At 42.4% G+C, this 24,178-nt stretch overlaps 2 protein-coding genes across 2 annotated transcripts in view; one reads left to right on the top strand and one right to left on the bottom strand.

Moving 5' to 3' along the window:
• The first annotated feature begins 1,669 nt into the window (after positions 1 to 1,669).
• On the top strand, positions 1,670 to 6,755 carry gdf6a (growth differentiation factor 6a). The gene is made up of 2 exons (XM_079561239.1): positions 1,670 to 2,169; positions 5,269 to 6,755. The coding sequence occupies exons 1-2, from the start codon at positions 1,776 to 1,778 to the stop codon at positions 6,201 to 6,203; spliced, it is 1,329 nt and encodes a 442-aa protein (XP_079417365.1). The 5' UTR covers positions 1,670 to 1,775; the 3' UTR covers positions 6,204 to 6,755.
• A 157-nt stretch (positions 6,756 to 6,912) lies between these two features.
• eny2 (ENY2 transcription and export complex 2 subunit) overlaps positions 6,913 to 24,178 on the bottom strand; it is a 75,307-nt gene continuing 58,041 nt past the window's right edge. Inside the window, exon 6 of the mRNA XM_079561143.1 lies at positions 6,913 to 6,933. The gene's annotated coding sequence lies outside the window, so the exon portion shown is untranslated. The remainder of the gene's footprint in view (positions 6,934 to 24,178) is intronic.

The raw sequence follows: 24,178 nt of genomic DNA, 5'->3' as shown, positions 1-24,178 counted from the left end.
TAGGGCGGGTCGTTTCATGATCGGAAGATCGGGGGTTCCAATCCCGGCTCCTGCAGTTGCAAACTGTCATTGTGTCTTTGGGCAAGACACCTCTAGTGTCTGCATACATTGGTGCATGAGTGGTTCCTTGCTGTAAAGCGTCCCCAATGTTGGTTGGAAAAGCGCTATTTAAGTTGAGACTATTAAATCTTTTTCAATCAATCAATCAATCAATCAATCAATCAATCAATCAATCAATCAATCAATCAATCAATCAATCAATCAATCAATCAATCAATCAATCAATCAATCAATCAATCAATCAATCAATCAATTAATCAATCAATCAATCAATCAATCAATCAATCAATCAATCATGTGTGTAGGCTCATACTGGCTTAGATAGACTGTCTGTCACAGTGTATTTTAGTTTATTGGGTTGGGACAGTGCATGTTAATGAACATGCGCACTCTCAAGCACACTCTCATTCATCAGGGCCTATTGTACATGTTTTTACTTGAAGGGGAACTACACAACAATAGCAAAGCTATAGTTGACCACTGATGAAAATCCTTTTTTATATTATTAATCAAAAATATATAAATTGGCCTATTGACCAGGCGAGACAAAGAAATTATAAGTCCTATTATACTTATTACCCTACAGCCTCCTTCTCCTCTGCTTTTCTTCCTCACCGGCAATTTTTTGGGAATTTCTATCCAGTGCGTAGTTAAATTTTGATTTATTTGCAATAGATCCGCTGAATTCTCTCAATCAGGCCTATTATTTGTTGGTTACATGATTGATCATTGGCCTGCCCCAATGAATTCATGAATTCAACTCGAATACAAGCATGCCTCGTCCTGTTCTATTGTACATGTTTTAGTGGTAGGGGAAACCGTAGCCCTACCACTTTCCCCTATAATTAGCTGTTTTTATCAAATTCTTTAAGTTATTTATTTATTTTGCCCGCAGTGACGAGCAATAACCCCTAGATGTCAGTAGAGTTGTTTGCGCACTGTTTTCAATGCCACAGTCTCAAATTGAGTTTGCGAAAACAAACTAGGCTATTAGCAAATGTGTTGCCCAAAATGCTACGAAATCATCCCATCTTGATTATTATTATAATTTTTTTTGACACCTGTTTGGCTTATTAGGTCTATGTGATGTTATAATGAATCCAATAACAATATAAATCATTGGCATGAAAACACAACTTTTCCTAAATGTATCACAAACGGCTGCGTTCTTTCTTTCGATATCCTTGCGTAAAATTTGACCTTAACCAACCTGTTTTCGATGCTTTAAAATGTGACTATTAAAGATTGCATAGTCTTTGTTTCCCGGAAGGTCGTAAAGTTTTAACGCTTTGAAAGAGTGAAGTTGTTTGAACAGTTACTCAAAAGCATATCTCCTTAATGTGCCTGATTATACGGCTGCTTTCTCTCCGTGCAGCAGGTGAGTCCCGTCCTTTCTTGGCCAACTTTAGTTCAACGTCTCTCTAGAGGCCTGTCTAAACTGTGTGCCCTTCGTGGGTCTGCGAACATGAGTTTGGTTGGGACGCATGCTACACTGTGCAATCAAGTGGGCGTGTTTCTCTCGGCCCAACACTATGCGCTCTTGCGGAGTCTAGAACGCAAACACCGTTCTTCTCGTTGAGCGCGGAGTATGCGTAAAGCAACAGCGGGTTTCTGAGAGATACGTCTGACGCACGCACCATCACCACCACAAGCACCACCAGCGACTGCTCCGCAAAGCAAAGTCTCACTCAAGCCGTTTTCTCGCTCTTTCAACCATGGATGCGTCTCGCCTCATCACGCTTTTTTTGGGTCTTTGTTTTGCTTTTCTTGGGAATATACCGTGCATTCAATCTGCTGCCATCATTTCCCCGTCCATACCAAGGAGGCACCGGGTAGCCAAAGCGCAGCAGCAGCAGCAGCAGCAGCAGCAGCATCAGGGTGGACAAAGGTCAAACAAACTTTTGAAAGGCATATTCTCGTCCTCGCATGCCGCGGCGAGCCATTACCACCAGTACAAAGAAGACTTAAAAGATAGCATCGTTCCGCACGAGTACATGCTTTCTATTTACAGGACGTACTCAGCCGCAGAGAAGCTCGGACTAAACGCAAGCTTTTTCCGCTCGTCCAAATCTGCAAACACCATAACGAGTTTTGTGGACAGAGGAACAGGTTGGTTTCATGAAGTCGCCTATTACATCCTCCGCTCTCTTCCACACTGTCTTTGCTGATATTGTCTCCCACAGATGCTTTTCTAAATTCAATTATTCCTACAAAATTATATATTTTACAAAACATAGCCAATCTACAACGCAAGAAAAAAAGCAAGCGCAACTTTTACGCGCCTTTTACGCACAGTTCCTAAAGGGCACTGAAAGCTTATAGGCCCTATGACAATATGACGTTCAGCTAAGTTTTTTGTTTGGTAGGCTACATACGTCAATCAACGCCAAAAAAAAGCAGATAAATAACTTAAAAGCCGAGTTGTAACGTATTATTTATGCTAGTATTAGTGTAAGTTATATGGCTTTCTGGTTAACCCCTGGGTAACACAACACTAAAACACTAATTGGGGTTCTTTCTAAATGAAGGCTGTAAATCACTGTCACTGCAGCTCCATAGCGACCAACAGCCTGAATAGTAGGGTAAAATGTTTCCATTGATTATGTTTTCCCCCCACAAAGACTTATTACGAAACAGTTTTCACTCTCAAAGGCAGACGAGGGCCATTTCGCTGTGTGTAAGCCGGTGTGAGAAACAGGTGTTTGGGTCATGTAATCGATGGATTTGTGCACGCGTGAGCAAATGCAATATGGCAAACACAAACACGGAGAAAGCACACAGGGTCACTAAACCGAGTTATTCTTTTGTAGGACGACATAAAAGCGACCTTTCTCCGCGCGCTTTCAGTTTGCGCAATCGGTCGAAGGGGGAAGAAGGCATTTAATCACACAGTGCTTTAGAACAACATAATTGTCTTTCGAGAATTATGCAAAACTAATCCCCATCGGAAAGATGATTAAAACAGAGGCAAAAAAAACGGCGAGTCTCTTGTGATTGTGATGGGATGTGTCACTGCCTCTGACCCCGAGCTGGACCTGTGAGCGCCGCTTGGCATAGAAAAGATGATTGAAGTATTTGATCTTGCTGATCTAATTGAGCGTTCATGTCATAACATAGTACCATATAGTGTCTGTTCTCCCATGATGACCCAGGACCACAATGGCACATCTTGAAAAAAAAAAGGAAAGGGAAGGGGAAATAGTAATCATAAAAAGAAGAAGAAGAAAAAAAATCAAAGTGCCTCCACAACTGAGCAAAGTGCTTCGAACTTCCCTTACCGCAGCCTCATGTGCGAGCGCCACTTTAATTACGGGAAATTATTTTTCTTCCCACTCTTTCAGCTCCACATATAGCCTACTTTCCCCCTTTCCTTCCCTGGATCCATGAAGTGTTGCATTGCCATAACCTTAGAATGGACCTTCAGCTGGGATTAAGTCTAAATAACCTCAACTTGAAAGAAAAGGCCATGTAATATTTGTAGGCCTACGTAATTTAGATTCAGAATAGGTACCTTCCGGGACTTTTTTGGGTTTCCCGCTCCTATAAATTTAAGACAGAACACATGTCAAATAGAGTTAGAGGTCAGAAATGGCAAAAGCATAAAAGAATAAACCCTATCCGAAAATTACTTTTGGCACTTCGGGGGTGACTCATTAAAGCTACAGATGGCGTCCCCTTTCGCCTCTCTCCGTCTCCCCCGCTAACCCTGCCACAGTGCCGCTTGAAACAGAGGCAGATGACAAAAACATGTTTTGCGTTTGTTCAGAAACAAACCAACAAGGTCACGTTAAACTCCAGCTTCGTCAGTTTTTTTTTTAGCGAGCAATAAAAACACTCCGCTCTACGTATCTGTATGCGTAATGGAAATATGTAATTTAACATAGTCGAGAAATTAAGGGCTTGCATTTCTCACTGTCAACACCAATGCAGCGCAGCACGCGCGGGCTGCAGGGAATAATGTTGTCATTGGCAAAATGAGGTGAAATTCAAGAGCTCCCGTGTTTTAATGAGGGAGATGGGAATATATAAAAACTGTAAATTATTTGCTGGCCTCGCATTTGTTTGAGGGCCGTTGGAAACAAATTAAAAGGGAAAAGGGAAGACCCCTAATGCAGACCATACGCACAAACTCAGAGAAAAGGTTTTTACGCAAACGTTTTTTTTTTTTACAAACAAAACAACTTTACAGATCCTTTCCCCCCCATTTACTGGTGATTTATGATCCATAATCATAGCCATGTTTAAAGTGAAGCATATCATACTTTGATTCATTCAAGTTCAGCCAAAACAGTGGCCATAAACTGAAGCAACAGGCGCCATTTAAAATCACTTAATCCTCGCTAATAAGACATTTCCCCTATCCTTGATTTGAATTACTATAACCACAATAACACCATGTGCGAACTACACTTCATTTACTAAAGCGAGAACACACATGTTTCCACAGTTGTCTTGATTTAAACCACACTTTGGCAGGCACTTTGCTGAAAGAAAGAAATCGATATGAAAATAAATATTTGCCTTGCTGAACTTAAGTCAGCACATGCATATATTTTGGTAAAGAGAACACAGCCTGCTAAATCCAATAGCTGCAGTGTCACGGCGTGTACACACAGCTCCTGCAGGCCTCTGTCTCTGTGCGGCTGAATAATGAGTTAATTGTGTATTGTTCTATAGTGTACTACAGTGTGTCGCCTTCGGTTAGTTGTGTCTGGCGGCGCTCAGGGGCCTTCACTTCACTGGCCACTTGTTTTTTTTTTTTAATAGCCTTTTTCTTTGTTCCGTTCTGTCACAGTAAGAAAAGCTTACCTTTTCCGTTCTGCCAAAGAAGTGGAATTATGATCAATCTGTCATCGGGTCTAACAGCAGTAGCCTATTGTGAGGAGATTTATGTAAAATGGACCAAAAAAAAGGAAAGAAAAGAAAGATTAAAGATGTGATGAGACGAGAATTACGCACAGCAAAACGAGTTCCCAACAAGAGCCACTGTGAAATAAATAAGTAATAAACGACCCCTTGCAACTGCAGAATTTAAACTATGAGTGAGAGGACTTTGTCAGTTGTTTTAACGCGAACGTAGAAAACAAGACTTGTGATGGAGTGAAATAAGGCCTCCCTGGGAGAATGCCCGCCCCTCCCTCTGTGTCTGAACACTGCACTCTCTAACTGAATCTGACTGCAATTATTTTCCTCTTTTTATCTCCACAGACGATATTTTGCACAGTCCCCTGCGAAGACAAAAGTATATGTTTGATGTGTCAACCCTCTCGGACAAAGAGGAGCTGGTCGGGGCGGAATTACGGATATTTAGGAGACCGTCTGGGAATTTGCACACGTCCTTGGGCCTCTACGACATCCAGCTCTACCCGTGCCGCGCGGACACGCTGCTGGACTCCAGGTCACTGGACTCTCTGGACTCCACCAAAGCCGGATGGGAGGTTTTGGACGCGTGGGAAATGTTTAAAATGCACCCTCACAGACAGCAGCAGCTCTGCCTCCAGGTGAGGGTCACTCTGGGCAAAACGGACGCCGAGGTGGACCTGAGGCAGCTGGGTTTGGATAGAGAAGGTAGGTCCCAGCAGGAGAAGGCCATACTGGTTGCGTATACCCGGTCTAAAAAGCGAGAGAATTTGTTCAGTGAAATCAAGGAGAAAATCAAATCGAGGAGGTCAGTGAGTGATAGACACGCCGCGGATGAGGCCGTGGCGAGGGTCTCTGCGGAAGAGGAAGGCGTTTCACTGCGGAGCGCGGAGCGAGATGGTCCAAGGAGGCGGAGGAGGACCGCGCTGAGCAATAGACACGGCAAGAGACACGGCAAGAAGTCAAAATCGAGGTGCAGCAAAAAGGCGCTGCACGTAAACTTCAAAGAGCTGGGCTGGGACGACTGGATCATCGCGCCGCTGGATTACGAGGCGTACCACTGCGAGGGCGTTTGTGACTTCCCGCTCAGGTCGCACCTGGAACCCACTAACCACGCGATCATACAGACGCTCATGAACTCCATGGACCCCAACAGCACGCCACCCAGCTGCTGCGTCCCGACCAAACTCAGCCCCATTAGTATCTTGTACATAGACTCTGGCAACAACGTGGTCTACAAACAGTACGAGGACATGGTGGTGGAGCAGTGTGGGTGCAGGTAGCGGCCCTTGAGGACTCTTTAAGAGCGTTGATGGGCCTATGGGTTGATTGTTTGTTTTTGTTTTGTTTGTTGTTGTTGTTGTTGTTGTTTTTTTTAGCAAGAAGGTGCTTCTCCCCTCCAATGCAACGACGCGCCTTACTTTAAAGGGATACACATTGGCTGCTATTTTTTGTCACCCTAAAGTGTTCTTTCGCCCACATGTCCATCAAACAGGCTTTTGTTCCTTTCGGTGCCTTACAAGTGGCGTCCAAACAGTGCACCTGTTACGTGCAGAGGCCTCGAGGACACAGGACGTGATTGGCCATGATGTGAAGTCATGCGCCGTTGTAGCTCTGCCAATGCGCACATTCATTTTGGACGCTTTTGGCTGCGTGCATCTTTAGAGGCCAGTAATTGCTTTACTGTCCAACTGGGGTCAGTGCGCAGGCCCCAAGCAACAAGTGCATGTGTCGCCGTTCTGCCGTAAAGGAAGGGGCAAAACGTCTAGTGTACCAAACACGGGGGTGAAGATTTGCCAAAATGAGATTTAGCACTGCTAAGTGGACAGGGGACAGCGTGGAGCACTGTGCACATATACCAGATAGATGGTAGCCTGGCTTTGTTCGGACTCACATGACAAGACATCAAAGAAGGCCTCTTTTTCATTTTCAATTGTGGCAAAAACTGTCAGGTGATTAGATGAGATACAGTAGCTATATGTCACTTTCGCCCTGGTGCAAAAAGTGACAACACTAAATCTTTGGAGAAGTCAACTAAAATCAAGCCTTATTTTATTTTCTTATTTTGTCTTGGACGAATGTAAAACACGATTGATCTGACGTTTAAGGTCACAAGATCCTCGGATAGAGAGAGACGCCAAAAGCCTCCAGAAGGATGAGGATAGACTCGCCGCTGTGTGAGTAACTATAGGGCCCTATATATATAAAAAAAAAGAAAAAGCACAGAATACTGACTGAGGCATCTTTACGCAATGCACTTCCATTGAGATAGAGACTGAGAATGGAGCGACTGATGAAAGATATGAAAAATTAAAGAGACTCGAGACGAGACAATATTTAAATGCACATTAGCTTTGAATGCACTGCTGTTCATTTTTTTTGTAAATTTGTAAATACTCTACAAAGTGCAACGAATGGAGAAATGAGCAAATAGCATTTCTTTGTAAATATACAAATGCACTCAAATCGGTATAATTTTTATTCTATAATTATTTTATTATTTGTGATGTACAGAGTTTCATGATAATCATATATTTCTTACATTGAAGAGAGTAATTTAAAATGTACTATTGGACATGTTTGTTTTGCTGAGGGTGGAAAATACCGTCATTGTTGTCTACCTCATAATTACTTCTGTAGGATCTGAGTTTGAGGTGCATTCACTTTGAGTGTAAAGTACTTTTTCAATGATATACTATAAGATCATTTATAAACATATATTACTGGATGATATTTCACACCATTACTGTACAAATAAAATCCAATTGAAATGAATGCCAACCTTTTTCTCATGTAAATGCATTTATACCTGTGGGCTTGTTACTATTATCATGGTGTTGTTCATCCACTTTTTATAAAGTCACTTCAGGGTTTGAATTGATAAACATATTACAATATTTTCATCCCCCAAGAAAAAGAGCTGCATGCATCAGTATTTCAAGTAAAACACAACTTTAGCTGAGTATTTGTTTTAAAGTCACCCACAACACCATAAAACTGTGTGGCATCAGTGTTTGCCTAAAGATGATGTGTGCGAAAGCGTGACTAAAATGAAGGGAGACATCCATTAATTCCCATTTTGACACCTTTAAACCTCACACGTGTATCTGTGTTCTGCTGGTGTCACTAATTCAAAGCACACCCTTTTCGTGTGATGTGCTAATGTACAAATGTGGAGACAAACAATGCTGCATAAAGCTCATGTCAGTGATTGCACAGGCCACTCATCACATAAACTACACTAATGATTAAATTCAAACACACATTGTGGCTGTGGGGCCACATGTACCACACAGACTGTATAAACATATGGTGGCCATTGAAATGGAAGGGAGCCCAGTGACAGAGTGACACTGATACGGCAGTGAATGCACAGACCCTGGCTATTTCCCAATGAATTAGCCAGCCTGGGTTAAGTTTACTTAACACTTTAATGTTTCCCAATCTGTGGATGAAAAAAAAAAAAGGAGCTTGGGAGGAGGGATTGCTTCCATATAGACTGTCGACCTTGGCCTGGAAACAATTAGGAAATGGCTTTGAAATGTTATATGTTGTGCAGGCTCTTGTACAGTATCATGTCACTCCCCACATGTTTGCTGGGGGAAACAGAGGATGCTAAGTGCACTCTTTAGCAGCCGCTGCAAATGACTGACACAACAAGCATCCCCCTGAGTACAACCAAATGGCCCCTGAGGCTGTGGAGCACCCTCACCACCTCTGTCCCACCTCCCAAGTGCACTTTGGGATATGCACCGCCATTACTTCCTGTACTGTCACACTATATAGAGGGCTCAGGAACAGACTCCCTGATATCAATCATTTTTAAACTGGAGAAGTGTGTTATGTGTGGCTCTAATGCACAAACCTTTCTTTGTTTCATATATCGACAATATACAGTGTCTGGTGTGAAAACAGAGACAATCTTTGCTTTATATTAAGAAGCCCAGCAATGTATGTTACGAGATTAAGCTTCTGATTTATCTTTATTTGACAAGTACCGGCCTAGTGGGCACTGGCCCGCTGGAGACTGCTTATAGGAGTCCAGTTAAACCCTGATGAAAAGGAAAGGAATGCTTTGTTTACTCGCCTCAAATCCCGCACTCTGCGCTTCAATGTTCCTATGAAGCTTCTTATTGCGACCACTGTATTGTCTCTCCTCACCACGGCAGTGACAGAAAAAGCTAAAAAGCAGTGTTTATTGGAAAATTCTTACAAACATAAGTCTGAGCAAACAGAAAGCAGCAGTGGACAGTTCCTTTTCATCATGCATTTGTGTCACACAGATAGTCCTTGGGCCTTCTGTATCTGTATAAGAAGGAAGAGCACACATTTGAAAACTTCATGAGGCTTATGAAGTTTTCGATGGTCTGCATATATAATTGGGACTAGCTTAGGCTTCTTTGTTTGTGCTGGATCTAATTCCCCTTCGATAAGTTTGCTTTTAACTTGACATTGCAGATTTACAGTCCCACCTATACGACCCGGTCTGTGCAGCTCTGACCACAACATTATGCTGACCTCTCTCATTTTGTGGATGTATTTGGATACACGCGCAGACAGAAGGGCAGCAGCAGAGCACACAGATGGACAGATGAGTGTAAAGAGGAGCAGATGCCTGAGCTGACCCCCGCTGTCTCTCACACAGCACTGAATTCACGACAGAAGGACCGGTGTTTTAGTGCGAGACATTGCTTTACGTATTCTCTGCAAGTGTTTTTTTGTTTTTGTTTTTTTATGAAGGGAAATGGAGGAGTTGCAACATTGAGAGAGGAGGTAGATTCAGATTTAGGCGACTATCAGCGGGGGTTAATTCGTTTGAGCTGTGAGAAAATCAAAACAGGAATGATTACAAACAAGACAACGTCAAAAAAGGGGAGCGATATAGAGCAAACAAAGGGCAAAGATATTTCCTTCAGACAGCAGCATCTGTCTTGTTCTTTCCCTCCGCTGCCTCTTGAAGCGCTCCCCCCTCTGATCAGACCATACGGTAACAAGAAAACAGCACCTCGCTTCATTAATGTTTCACCAGATAATCGTGTTACACTCTCTTCCAACTGGATTTGGAAATGTGAGGAACGTGACGATGCAGTATGGCCAGATCAAATATCCATATAACCTGAATAATCAAAGCGTACACTTCGTTGCTTCGAGCCAATTATACATGACCAAAATCAAATTGATATTCTTCAAACTGTAAAAAAAAGTCATGGTAATCAGGTCAGCAATTTCCTTCCAGTTTAAATCCAGTACATTAAATGACTGGCAAAGGTATGTTCCCCAAAAGATTACAAAAGAAAGTAAGTGAATGTTTAAGAGCCATTTTAATGTATTCTAATCGTCATTCTAGTAAATGTAGCTTGTTGCAACTTCAGAAGCCACCCCAAGCCCAGCAAAATAGTAAGTTGAAGGTGAATCTTGTCCGTGGAACATTGGTAACAGTGTAATGTAATGTCAATATTGCCCAATGTGAGCAAGGCAGATTTTGTTAATTGCGGAGACCAGTTCATTTAAATACAGCTCACGATTGTGCAGCAACATTTCTGATGAATCTATTTGAAATACCTGTCTGGAGAAGCCCATTTTTTGGTTCTGTTTATTTTCTAAAGGAATGTCTGAGCGCAACCTTTGACCTCTCCCCATCCATTTACTGCCCCTGGTCTATGTTACAGCTGGTGACCTCAGCCCACGCTCACCGCGATTAACACATACACCTTCAGATTCGGCAGCCAGCCCCAAGACTAAAAGGGAAGACTGCTGTATAAACTCGCAGTCCATCTTTCTTTATTTCTCCCACTGGGGACTTACGAGTGTCCGCAGTGTGCGCAGACAAGGGCCGGTGCGCGGTGGGAGGATGAGCTTGAGCCCAAAGTAAATTTGCTCAGTTAACGTCGACAATACAAATGTTTGGGAGCAAGTCAAGGATATGACCTCTTTTGACAGTTCACATCCGCTCAGAAAAGTGAGTTGGAGAGAGGAGGAGAGCGACCGAAGGAAGACTGGTTAGAGTTTACCGTTAAAACAATCATTGTGTCACATCCTAACACACTGCATTCAAATAACAATGTGAGTGTAAAATCTTAAATGTATGCAGCCCTGCCATGTTCTTTGTATCCAGATTCACCTCTTGTAAAACGCCTGGTATAACATCAGCACACTCACTGTACACTTTAACTTACTTATGATGTGTAATATAAGGAAGTACTCTATACAAACACACTACAGGGTCTTTAAAGGCGGCAGGAGAAAAGCCTCTTCCAGTGGGTGTTGGATGGTAGGCTGAGCAGAGGGAGGATTTGACGGACAACTCCTCAAGCAGGCCGAGGCAGAGCTTTCACTTAAAAATGGTGCCTGGCCTATCTCAAAAGGTCAGAGCCCGGCACACTAACACACTACATAAATCATGAGGGTTGGAGGCTCACCTGTCTAGTGTTTCAACAGCATCGTACAGTTAACCTCAATTATGGCTGATTACAAGGTGTGGAAGCGAGAGGGCACTGGCTCAGACTGCACATTCAGCATCAATAATGCAGTTTGGGATTAGAAGTGGCTCTGTCCATGGTATCTTATGGTCGGATAGATCACTCTCACCCTTTGACCAGACAGTTCCACCACTTAATGTGAGATTAGTGACTGGCGGAAGAAGGGGGCAAAATATGAAAATGTGATCTAGTGAACATTATCATTGAGCATTAGAGAAGGTTTAGAATTCCAAATGTACAATATTCTTGATTATATGCATCCGTGCGAGTAGGGCCTTACCCAGAGGGGACAACGAGGGTTATATCCAAAAAGTTCTGAACTCCAGCGCCAAACTTGAATAAACGTACATTTTACTCTTTGGTAAATTTGCTAATTTTTGTATTAATAATGATAATTCTGTTATGGGAACCAAATCATACACAGTTCAACTGGAAACAATGTGCTATTGTAAAGAGAGTCTTATGGAGTGGTGGGATAAAGCACTAACATATGCATACTCGGAGTCTCATATCCAAAAGCTTTGTGTGGTGCACCAAAGAGACAGTCCCTGCCCCCTTCTGGGTAACTGCCCCATTATGTGTCGGTGGTGGATGGAGCTATTATAGATGTTTTATGACGGGGCAATTTTCATTTTGTCTTCCCAATGAAGGACAGATTTATGGGGGAAGCCAGTCTTCCATTGAGGGGTGAAATCTCCCTCGCTCCATTCCCCAAAAACACGTGTGCACAAGACGACAAACCCAGCACAAAACAAGTTTATGTTTTATTTTTTTGTAGGGACAGTGCATGTTAACATACATGGGTCTCATGCCAGATTGTAGCCATCTGTCATCCCCCATGTGCCTATTGCCTATTGTACTTTTGTGTTTTTAGCGGTAGGGTAAACCGGAGTACCCGGAGAAAATCTATGGAGAACATGCAAACTCCACACAGAAAGGCCCCGTCCTAGTGGGAATCGAACCCAGAACCTTCTAGCTGCGAAGCTCAAACCCTAACCGCTGCGCCACCGTGGAATATTACAATACTGAATCTTACAATACTTCTTGTCATTTGCCTCTAGCAACTTAAGTCCACTTGCTTTCAGAAATATTTGCTCAAATTTCTTCTCCTATTGTATGGTACTCAGCATAAAAATAAACATGTACTCACATTTTTTTACAGTAAAAGTAGTAATGGTTGCGACCACCAATACTTTCTACGTCTATGTCTTTAACAAACTGACTTTTGCCCAGTGTACCTCTGCTCACACACACAGACACACACACAGACAGAGCTGCTGGCAAAGACGCAGGTGTTGAATAAATGTTTGATAGCCTTACCGACCAAGGCACAATTCCAGGTCAGTCATCAGTCAATACCCCAGAGGAGGGAGGGAGTCGGGGAAGACCTCCTGGAAGAGCATTGCAGAAAGGGGAAGTGGTAGACGCAGAGGAAAACCAACTCTGACACTTTCTCACCAAATGTTATCCTACTAAAGGGAACCATCGCACGGGGCAACGTAAACAGCAGTTAGCGTTTCAGAGTGAATCTCTTTTAGCCTTTGTTGAAGCTTTTGAAGTGCCTCCCTCTCTGGCTTGCGTGGTTTTCTTTCCACAGGCTGTTTTTTGGTGTGGTTCCCTCAGAGTTCCCATTTGGAAATCAAATCTTTACTTCAGTGGCTCTTTGTGCCAAGAAAAATATCGCTCATAAATTGGTGCCGGAATATGTCGGCTAATTACAGGGTAGTGTGGTGAAAATGTAACCTCAACTCATGGCTACAATTATTAAGGTTAACAATGAGGACACTGGAGTAGAGATTGCAAAAGTTGTTTTTTATGACACGCTAGCATCACGCTGAGTGTTTTAATAGTGGAAAATAACATTACCGGTCCACTGTAATAATGTACCGTATACATCTTTTTTCTCTGCTGCATTATGATACTAAACATTAATCAGATACGTCTAATAACTGTAGCAAATGTTATTTCACTAAATTCTTCAAGACGTTAGAGAGTCCACAGCTCCACAGGAAATGACGTCAACGCCTCCTTTTTTCCCGCGAAAACCAAAACAAAAGGATTAAACAATTACACACAAAAAAAGTAATAAGATGCAATTCATTTTTAATTATATATGTGGATAATTGTAAAATGGTTCTGTTGAGGGGATTAAGGTTTAGGAGTTGAGTTTAGGAGCAGGGATACAGAGGGCAGAAAAAAATGTGAATAAATACGTACAAATTTAACTCTGAAAAGTACACATGACGGATTAAAAACAAGTCTCAAAATGAAATAGGTTTTTGTCTGGACTGGACTTTCTATTGCGACAAGTTTCAACAACTTTGTTACTCAACAAGATCAACAGAGGATCACTCATTAATAATTATTTACCAAAGAAACACAAAGAAAGTCAGAGGGAGCAGATAGCGCAGTGGTCCTATAGGGTTTGGCGCTTCTATACTGCAGACAAGGCTGTTAAGGTATCAAGGCAGAAAAAAATTTGATCATTGTATAATACAAGTGAACACAAAACCTTGTGTAGTTGTTTGATTAACCAACAAAAAATGCTACTTCAGATTACAGTGCATTTAATATTGATTGTGAACTTGCAGGCTAGTTTTTGTGCATAGTGTTTTAAATGCATGAGGAAAGTTTGGGATGACTTTCAAGATCAATCTTTACTTGAACCCTCTTTCATTGTTTGTAAACAAAACGGGTACAGGGCCTTTAAAGCAGTACTAAGTAACTCATGCCCCTAGAGGCCATAAGCGCCACTGCAGGTGTCTTAACATGTGTTTTTTTTACTCATTAATTGTCCGTGAGAGTAAATACTGCGCTGACAGAAAAGACAAAGGGAGAGAGGGATATTGTACATCCAATTACACAATGGATATGTTTTTTTTTTCACTCAAACTTGGCTGTAAATACTGTTTAAGTGGCGATAGCCCACAGCTAGCTTTGCCCATTAGCTTGTTGGCTTCTTCTTTGTGATTCCATTAGTGTGTATTGGGGCCTCCGACCCAGTGCAGAAAAGCTGCAAGTGTGGTTTTCTGGCCAGAGACACCAGGGGGAGATGAAAGACCCCCCAATCATCCCATCAACACTTGTATTACCCCCAGAGGAACTACGAAAAGGATTTATTATAGCTAAACAAGTTACTTAGTACTGCTTTAAATGTGACCTTTGGATGTCTTCACCAACAGTATGACCTTGTCAGCCATTCGTTACTTTCCACTGAATAAGCAGCCACACATAAATGTAACTCCAGCTGCAAAAGAGTCATTACGCAAACCCAAGGGCAGCCAATGGGCCAACTGGTTTTTGCTCTGACAATGAAAATAAAAGGGAAATATCATATTCAGTATTATTGGTGCATGTAAATAGCTGAGGAGGATACAGTCATGCATCAGTGATTGATCTCTTCATTGTGTCACCTCAGGACGCTATGTTTTACCCTGTTTTTCATTTGTCACTGTTTGAGTCCAGATTTCCACTTTCAGCTGCTCACAGGAAATCTACAGAGCTCTGAACACTGGGTGCATGGATGTGCAGCTGAATGAATGATCTACGGCTGACCATGTCCGAGGTTAGTCTCTGTCAATTCTCCCAAATACGCCTCTTTATTCTCGACTACATAAATCCTCCAGTCGTGGCGTGAGGAATGGAGTGGGGTTTGTTTGACCAGATGTAACTTTATCAGACTCCTGCTCTCTCCTCCGCTGTTCCCTCACATCTTTAAAAAAAAAAAAAAAGTTCAACTCACACAATATTTCTGTTTGCCGTTGTCTGACCTCTTTGTGAACTGCGGCAAAGTGAAAGGCACTTTTCAGCCGCGGGGAATCGGATGGCAGTAACCATATGCCTTTCAACTGATACAAAGGTGGGGAAGGGGGGAGGCCGCGGTATCTGTGTGTGTTGGGTGCTGCTGGGTGAAAAGGAAAGTGCCGTGCCGCATCTTTTTGTGTTGGTAAAGTGGTGGCGGTTTAGGGTCTTTGAGGGTTTCACAGAGGGACAGAGGGGGGAAAGTTGGTCGGATGTCCCGCTGCTGTATGGAGCCATCTTATGGATGAGTGTTATAAGTAAACAGTGTTCCCGACTTTTTGTCTACCCCACTGAGTATTCTCTGTCTTTGCTGCTACAATCAAAACCATAGATTATCCCACAGTTAATTTTGAATGAAGTCAAAATGTCATGGATGAAATTTAAATATTTTATATAAGAATAACAACACCTCACTTTACGATTGGACATAGTACTTAGAAGTAGGGCTGGGTATGGATTCGGATTTCCCAAATCAATTCGATTTGATTCTCTTCATAAGGGCCCATTCGATTCACGATTCAATTTGATTGATTTTCAATTCAGTTATGGATATCACACAGCACCATTCACAGAATAACTAATGCTACCAATAGTAGAAGCTTCCTCTAACTTGGTAAATTAGTAAAAATACAAATATTTACATTAAGAATTTAACTCCCCCTTTGTTGCAATGTGCGTAATGAGGCACTGGCACAGCCAATCAGGCCTTTGAAAGTAAACAACATGGACATGGATGCCACCATTACATCAGACTCAAGCTGTCCATGGCAAGATTTTTGGAGATAAACCAAAAAATCTTTGGAGGATATACGGGACAAGGAAACATGTGCGCAAATGCCTTTTTTTATCCAGAGGGATAGGTTGCTTCACTCAAAGAAGAGTGGAACTCATGTAGTTCCCAAGTAATTGTCGATCGAAATAAACATAGTTGATGCGGTCATACACGACCTTAGAATAGATTTAAGGTTTTTTGAATTGATATCATGCTGATCAAAGGAAAATCAATTCAAATCGCTGAATCGCTTAATTAAACTGAGACTTGTTCTTCTTCCAGGAACACTGAGTGCCTAAAGGGGGGAAGGAAAGTCCTAATCCTAAACTAAGATGAAGACTTAAATGACCAGGTAACAAGGATAGTTACCTTGCAGTTTAAATCCTATCACCATGCACATTATACTGAGTGGTAAAATAAAGTGGGTTCATTAAAATATTTGAATGCTGCACATTTAAAGATATTTCAGGAGAAAACATGCACCTTACCCTCTGATTAGGGCAAACATTATGGTTGAGGTGACATGGAGAAGATGGAGAGGATCAGATGGTGGATTCTGCTGCAGTGGAGATAGAAGGGATGTAGCTGAGATCTGCTGCAAAAGATAACTGGAGGTGGGGAAAGGAAAGGACATTCTGTTAAAGGTCCACAAGTGTATGGTCTATTTATATTTCTGTAAATTCAAATTGTTAATGCAGACAGTATTGAAAACATTTTCAAATAAACAAAACAAAGAGATCATCATGACATGATGTTTCAACATAAAGACCCAGAACATAACTCAATTAATCAATCAATTTCTGTAAATCCCCAAGTCACAACCGCAGTCGCAGCACAGGGAAACAATGAGACAGAGATCAAGCTGTGAAACAGACGAGCACATGTAACGTCCAAATGTCCAACAGTTGACAGTCAAGCAGCAGATGCATAATTGTCTCCGGGTGTCCCCTGTCCTTAGTCCCAACTTAACAAAAACAGAAAAACAAAACAGTGGGAAAGGACAAACATTGAGGCGAACCATCATCGGTATAAAACAAATGGCTTGGATAATATTAGCTTTCCGTACAATCGACTTGTTTTGATTATAGCACACAAAGTATATCTTCATTCCATGATGACAGATAACTGCACGGTGCACATTCACATGCCTTTTCTATTTAGCTGGCATAACATGAAAACATATAGATTAGTATAAATCTAAATTGTATAATGGGATACAGAGACAGGCATTTGGGGATATCGAATGAATCACAAATGTCTTATCAGTGAAATCAAGGCCTGCACTTCACTGATTCTCGCATCTTTAAATGATTTGCGGCATTATTGCGGCGCAGGCAGCGTACGGTTAACAGTAGATATGGGACAGCCTTTTTAGTCTAAGAAGGACGGACAGGAAGAAGGTTTGTTACAGAAGCAACATTAATCTATTCCTCTCGGCGCGCTTTGAAGAGCAGCAGCAGCTATGACAGGCTAAATGTTTCCAGAGATGTCACATTTCCACAAAATCTAAAATGGCTCTTGTGCGCACTCATCCTTTCATGTTTGATTGTGTGTTGGAGATCCTATGATAAACAGAGCGGGGTGGTGGTTGCGGGCTACAGAGGGGGAGGTGGGGGGGGAGGTTTTTAAGATGGGAATGTACTTCGCCGCGTTGCCACCGGAACCAGATGCTCATGGAAATTACCTCTTTGTCTATACATCATAGAGGTCCAATTCTCCGGGATTGGACGGGGGTATGGCGCTGAATCCAACCCAAGCTCTTGCATTGACTCATATCACTGTTGTGTTCCTATTGGGTCTAAAAGGCATATCCACCCTGGGCCCAGACACTGAACAGATGCTGCCGAGAACCATTAGAGCAGCCAGATAGAAATACATCACTGCTATCATCAGGTCTAAGCAATGCACAAAACTGGCCCAGGCAGGTACACCAGAGTCCACATGCTATACACTCTTTCTGAGGGATTGCGGGGAATGATTGGAGGCACAAACATGTAAAGAACTGGACCATTTTGCACAATATAAGTGTGCAAGTGTTACATTAAACACCGTTTTCCGTGCAAATGAGTGTCGGCTTCAAAACGAGGCAGTGAACTCAGTAGTATAGGTACACATTGCGTTCGCATGTGCAGTTTGCTCCTCTGGGAAGATGGTGGCTCTTCGCATGCCCTGCGGATGGTGCGGTTACTGGTCTCCCGGTGAGTTTGGTATGAGCCATCGGGATGGAGGAGGAGGAGAGGGAGGGCATTCCTGATTCCCAGCCAGGCAGATCGCCGAGGCAGCCCCTGGGCCAAAAAGACAGGGGCAGTGCTGTACCTCTACCGGCAGGACGTCTCGTGACTGGCACGTCTCGTTAGCGGCTCACGGAGGGGGACGGGACAGTGTGAAATTGAGAAAATGAGATTGGGAAAGTTACAGCCTTTAAGCCCAGAGTTGGATGTGCTGTTGTGGAAATACATTTTAAAAAAAGGTGGGCAGTTTGATGCAGTTCATAGGCCACAATTTCAGCTTACCAGATCAGTTTTCTGTCAATGAGAAATACATAAAGAGGGAGGAGGCGTTAATGCAAGTTTTAAGTCCATGACAGCAGCTAAGTTAGTTTGGTTCGGTTTATTTGAGCAGCATGAAATTGGCAAAATGTTTGAAACAGGAAAAATAATAGTTTGCACTCAACGTGAATATAGCTTACAGAAGTGATGACCGACCCCTGGCAATTCAACAAAGCATTGAAGGACCAGATGAATTGCCTTAAGTTATTGATTTGGATATCCCCATGTGATGAAACCTTCTGTATTTATATGGTCTTCATGATCTGATCCAAACAGCACACTCTGCTTGCGCATAGAGAGGACTTGTTACCCACGTCTACTTACAAGCCCAGACAATGCAATAGTCGTACAATATGTGAATGATGGATGATGAACATGATGGATTTCCCCTGACACGCCTGAGTCTGGGAGACTGTGGGAAACTGCGGCTCACCTGCAAGAAGCAGACAAACACCTGCAGACTGCACAGAGACCAGAGCGCGGCTGATTCAAGGGGCAAAACACTCTCTGCTCCTCCACATAATGTAATGGTTTGTCCTTGTCTGAAGAACAAAGCCCCCTGATAGCCATAATGTACAGTCAGCCGTGCTCCTTTGGCCTGTGTTCCCGGACTCGAACTGAACTGCCAAGCATCTGTGCACAGTAAACTCTCTGTTTTCTGTTTAGTCTGGCCTCAACCCTCATACTGATTTTGAAACTTAAAAAAAAGAAGAAAAAACTGTCTTTCTTTCTTGCTTTCTTCCTTCCTTCCTTTCTTTCTTTCTTTCTTTCTTTCTTTCTTAGGACTGGGAACAGCATCCAAAATCTGTCGGACTCATTGTAAAGCAAAGTGAAAAAGGAAGGCGCATAAAACCCCATTGATTCTACTCATTTGTTTCAATAAATACATGAATTTACAGACATGTCAATTTTACGAGAGCGCGGCTGTGTGTGCCAGTGCTATCCACTAACAGCGACTTGGCCAAGTAATAGTGGGCCAGCTCAACTGTTTATGACTGACTACGCTCACAGGCACTGCCCTAAAGTCTTGCCAACCGAACACAATTTTAATAGTGCGTGCTGTGTATTAAATGCTATATTGAACATCTGCGCGCATTGTGATTTACGGTTTTTCAAGACATGAGGTAGTTGCTCAAATTATATTATAAATAAATGAAAAATAAAAGCATGTTCTTTTTTTTTGTACTTATATGTAATTAAATGAGCTATTTGAAACTGAGTATATAGAGTATTTCTACACCGAATATATGCGTGGGAGAGCAGCTTTTTGGTGGTATGTACGCCTACATTGTGAACTTAAAGCAACACTAAGTAACTTGTTTACCTGAATAAATCCTTTTCGTAGTCTCTCTGGGGGTAATACAAGTGTTGATGGGATGATTGGGGGTCTTTCATCTCCCCCTGGTGTCTCTGTCCACAAAACCACCCTTGCAACTTTCCCTGCTCTGACCCAGAGGCGCAATACACACTAATAGGATCACGAAGAAGAAGCTAACAGGCTAATGGGCAAAGCTAACTGTGGGCTAGCGCCACTTTAGCCGTTTTTACAGCCAAGTTTGAGTGACAAAAATGATCTCCATTGTGTGATTGGATGTACAATATCCCTCTCTCCCTTTGTCTTTTCTGTCAGCGTAGTATTTACTCTCACGGACAGTTAATAAGTAAAAAAAACGCAACATGCTACAACACCTGCAGTGGCGTTGATGGCCTCTAGGGGCATGAATTACTTAGTTCTGCTTTAAGTTCACTACACCATTTTTTTTTAAATTTACAAACAATGAAAGCGGGACAACATTTTCAATTGTTAGTTGTTGTCCAAACTAATTCCCAACACATTTTTTTAAACAAATCTTTTCAGGCGTGACTTTATAAGCACTTCTCCCAACTGTCAGGGAGCAATACTCACGACGATGTAAACGGCAACAGCTGCTCGCTCACAATAAATAAATTGATTGAGATATTTTTTCCACAAATGTCTGTGTTCACCAAATTCCAAAGGACAAAACTAATTTCATTCCACTGGAAAAAATAAAAAATAAATAAGTCAGGTATAGGGGCTTTAACTTGCCTTAAAAAAAACATGTAGATTGTGTATTGTTGCAGTTGTCTCCCTCTGCAGACTGCATTGTGCCACCAGCCATTCCCAGTGGAGAGATTTCAGATGTCATACGAGGTAGACGTTGAGGTGGGAGGATCTCTCATGCAAAATGGGGGTGGGGGTTATGTGGGTGGGAGCAAGTTCTTAGCCAGACACTAGGCTGAATAAATAAACCCGGAAACATTAAAAGCCCTTTTCCTCTTCACCTTTGAACTTGTGCATTAGATTGTGTAAACATACATGGAGATGCTTAGGTCCTGACTGTGCGTTGCTCCACCACACATTGGCCCTCTTTGGATCGGCGGCATTGCGTGTCCATGTGTGTGCGTGTGTGTGTCTGTGAGAGAGAGGGAAAGTGCAAAGGGTCAAAAATAAAAGCAGCTTCGATATTTATGAGAGGAAGGCCAGGATTTTCTCTGTGGTTTGTCAAACGAGAACCCTGGGTACAAACTGTACATAATCTTTTCCATGTTTCAACCAAAATTTAGTGCTACTCGCGACTGAATTTGAGTGAATGATGCAACATATGGCATTTAAATGTTTCCAAAGATGTCAATTCATTGTATTGTTTATTATGTTAAATCTGGGTGGCTCGATATGTCATTCTTAACCACAAGGAGGAGTCCAGAGCTACTTTAATTTCATGAGGATAACAATCTGTCTGATGTTTCATTGTTTGGTTTGTCACACCTTTGTCAATTTAAACCTTTATTAAGTTCATCTCATGTTGTGCCTTTCTGCAGTGTAAAAAATAAGGTTACTCTGAGTTCATAGGCTCTACCTGGGTGGGCTTGGTCACACATTCACACATAAGCCCCATGCATGAAGTTAACTTCTCTTCAGTTTGGACATAACTGCAACCTTCACACTTAAAAAAAGCATTGATGTGACATCGTTTGGACTATACAAGAGTGCAGCTTGTGAAAGTTTTATTTGATCTCAGGTGCTGAGCAGGGTTGACCCAGTGCCAGGATGAGAAACTGTGTGGGAATACCAGCCTGGGTGAGTGCGAGATGATGATCGTTTTGTTGGACGGTTTGATTGGCAGTGGGGCTAACGTCAGTCTACCCCAAGGCATACGTACGTATATTTGGGTGACAGACTTGCAAAAAGCAGTATATAGGCAATAATCAAGAGAATTATAATACATAAAGAGAATAATATTATCATGGTCTTTCTATATGCACCCAGCACTGCAGCCATTATTTAGTCAGATCTAAATTTGCATGAGGATACATCCCTGTATGTGTGTGTGCAATGTGCACATGACCTGAATTATCCTCCTTGTCTTTGGATACTGTGTCTCTTCTAGGATATTCTGACTCAGGAGCTTGAACCCTGAGGCAAACAGCAGGGGTCCCATTCTTAGTTTCCTGTAAGAAATACCTCAGCCCTCCACATCCTAATTAATGTGAAGGGCATGCCCAAGATCCCTATAAAATCATACAAGACTATACCAATTTCCTGGTAGCTACATGTGCTTCTTGTTCCTTTTGCATAAGAGTTTCCTTCAGTGGAAACCCCATGAAGATTTATGCTCCCAAAACCACCTCAGCCTCCTCTCCGCTGCCCTTCAAATGGCCTGGCTCATTTTTCCTTCATTTTCAAATTAGTAAATAAGTTGTTTTCATCTGAATAGGTGGTTTTATTTGATACAGTGGCAAAGCAGGTGCCACATTCATTGTCCAGAGAACAGCATATCGTCATGAAAATAGCAGTTTAAATAAATACTATATGTATATTTGAATTCTACACATCCGTTAACCTCATTTTTCATGCTAATATTGTTTGGCAGTACTGATTGGGAATACGACTGTCGATGCAACATGAAAACACCCAGTGGGGGACTGGTTTTGATCATGTTATGCGGGAAATCGAAGATATAGTATGTTTCTTTGTTGGGGATTGTTGTTGAGTTGCTGCTGAGTTACGAGACACCAAAACACAGACATTTTGGAGATCACATAAAGAGCACAGACTGGTTGCATGAGCGGCTGCACACTAACACTCAGAAGCAGTAACGATGAAGCCGATGTGAAATGGACCAGATGCCCCCAAAACACACGCAGTCACACACAAACACATGGAGGAGCGGGAGAGGTGTGTGAATGTTAGTGGACGAAACTACAAACTGTGTTCAGTAATACTTTTACGACAAACTTTCAACACATTATTTTCGATGCAGGGACAGGAAGAATCGCGCCAATAGCACAGATATGCACATATGACATGGCAGTTCACAAATATGGCACATATTACTGAATGATTCAATGTCAATACACCATCCATGCACTTGCAGGTAAAGTGGAGGGTGTCTTGGGGTTGAGCAGGGGCAAGCACGGGCCACCCCTGGAATCTGATTGGGTCATCCCACTCTGAAGGGCTGAGGCATTGAGTGCATTGGTCTGTAATGACAACACGCTTACAAAATGTGGAAATGGCAATTATAAATAGCACACATATTCAAGCATTCAAAACTTCCCCAAAGGCTTAGACCAGTCGCAGCACAACAGAAAAACTAAGTGCCACCCAATAGGCCTCCGTTAAAGTGTCAACAGCAAATGACTACAACTGCTTTTGGCTCTCGTCCTGAACTTAGCAGAAAAAATCATTGTATTTGGTCGTAGATTGACATTGGAAGTGTCCTATGTTGGCTTGTGCTTTTAGGGCCGCTGAAAAAGATGAATCATCCCGACCCATTGAAGTCCGTTACACAGACCAGGTCCTGCTTCAGGAATGCATGTGAGTCAGAGGCGCTGCTCCTCTCTCTCACCACTCCTCTGAGACCCATTTAATCAAAGCGCCATATAATTCCTAATTAACCTTAAATGATGACTTGATGCAATAGCCGTGTGTTACTGTCTCTTTTAAACTCCATCCATCACCCTGTGGAGATCCAAAGGTCCAAACGTTAGACCCTTAAGAAACTGCCGCTGGTCTGGGTTGCACGACCAGGGTTCATTGCACCAATCCCACCCGCTTATTCTCTCTTGGGGTGTCCCGTGACTGACCAGGACACTTTTATTAGCTCCCGAGCAGCCTGGCAGGAAAGAGGGGAGGGGGGACATGTCTCAGGGAGGCTGCAAACTGTTGAGGAAACCAGCGGATTTTCACAGAGAGATTGACGATGGAGCTGAGAGAGCATTGATAAGCAAACTTTTAAACGGGCGCAAGGGGGCTCGCAGGGTCAAGGGTCATAAGGAAACAGTGGCTCAATGAGAGGAAAAGGAGGAGATGCCTAATAAACTCGTTTACAGGATGGGATTTGTTTTTTGGACAGCAGTTTGACAGTAGAAAGCCGCGTTTGGACAAAAACATTCTCGGAAATATTTACACAGAAAATCATGCATTATTTGAATCATGTTTGTTGAGACCCGGTGATTGAATAAACGCCTGAAATGTTATGTTTGTGCACAATGATATTCTTTAATTGATGCGAGAGAAACAACATACAGAATCTTCAGTTTGTGTTCATATTAAAAAGCCAAACAAACAAAACAAAAAAAGAACAGATAGGACTGAAAAATGCACAAAAACACAGCTTTGTTGGAAGCAGAGC

The sequence above is a fragment of the Gobius niger genome (genome assembly GCF_951799975.1).
Source record: "Gobius niger genome assembly, chromosome: 8".
NCBI classification, from domain to species: Eukaryota; Metazoa; Chordata; class Actinopteri; order Gobiiformes; family Gobiidae; genus Gobius; species Gobius niger.
This window is presented reverse-complemented; position numbering and strand designations above follow the sequence as displayed.

Excerpts from the sequence above, each read along its gene's own strand:
- gdf6a (XM_079561239.1), top strand. The coding sequence starts at position 1,776 with ATGGATGCGTCTCGCCTCATCACGCTTTTTTTGGGTCTTTGTTTTGCT. Across the intron at positions 2,170-5,268 it reads TTTTGTGGACAGAGGAACAG|ACGATATTTTGCACAGTCCC; the intron begins GTTGGTTTCATG and ends TTATCTCCACAG.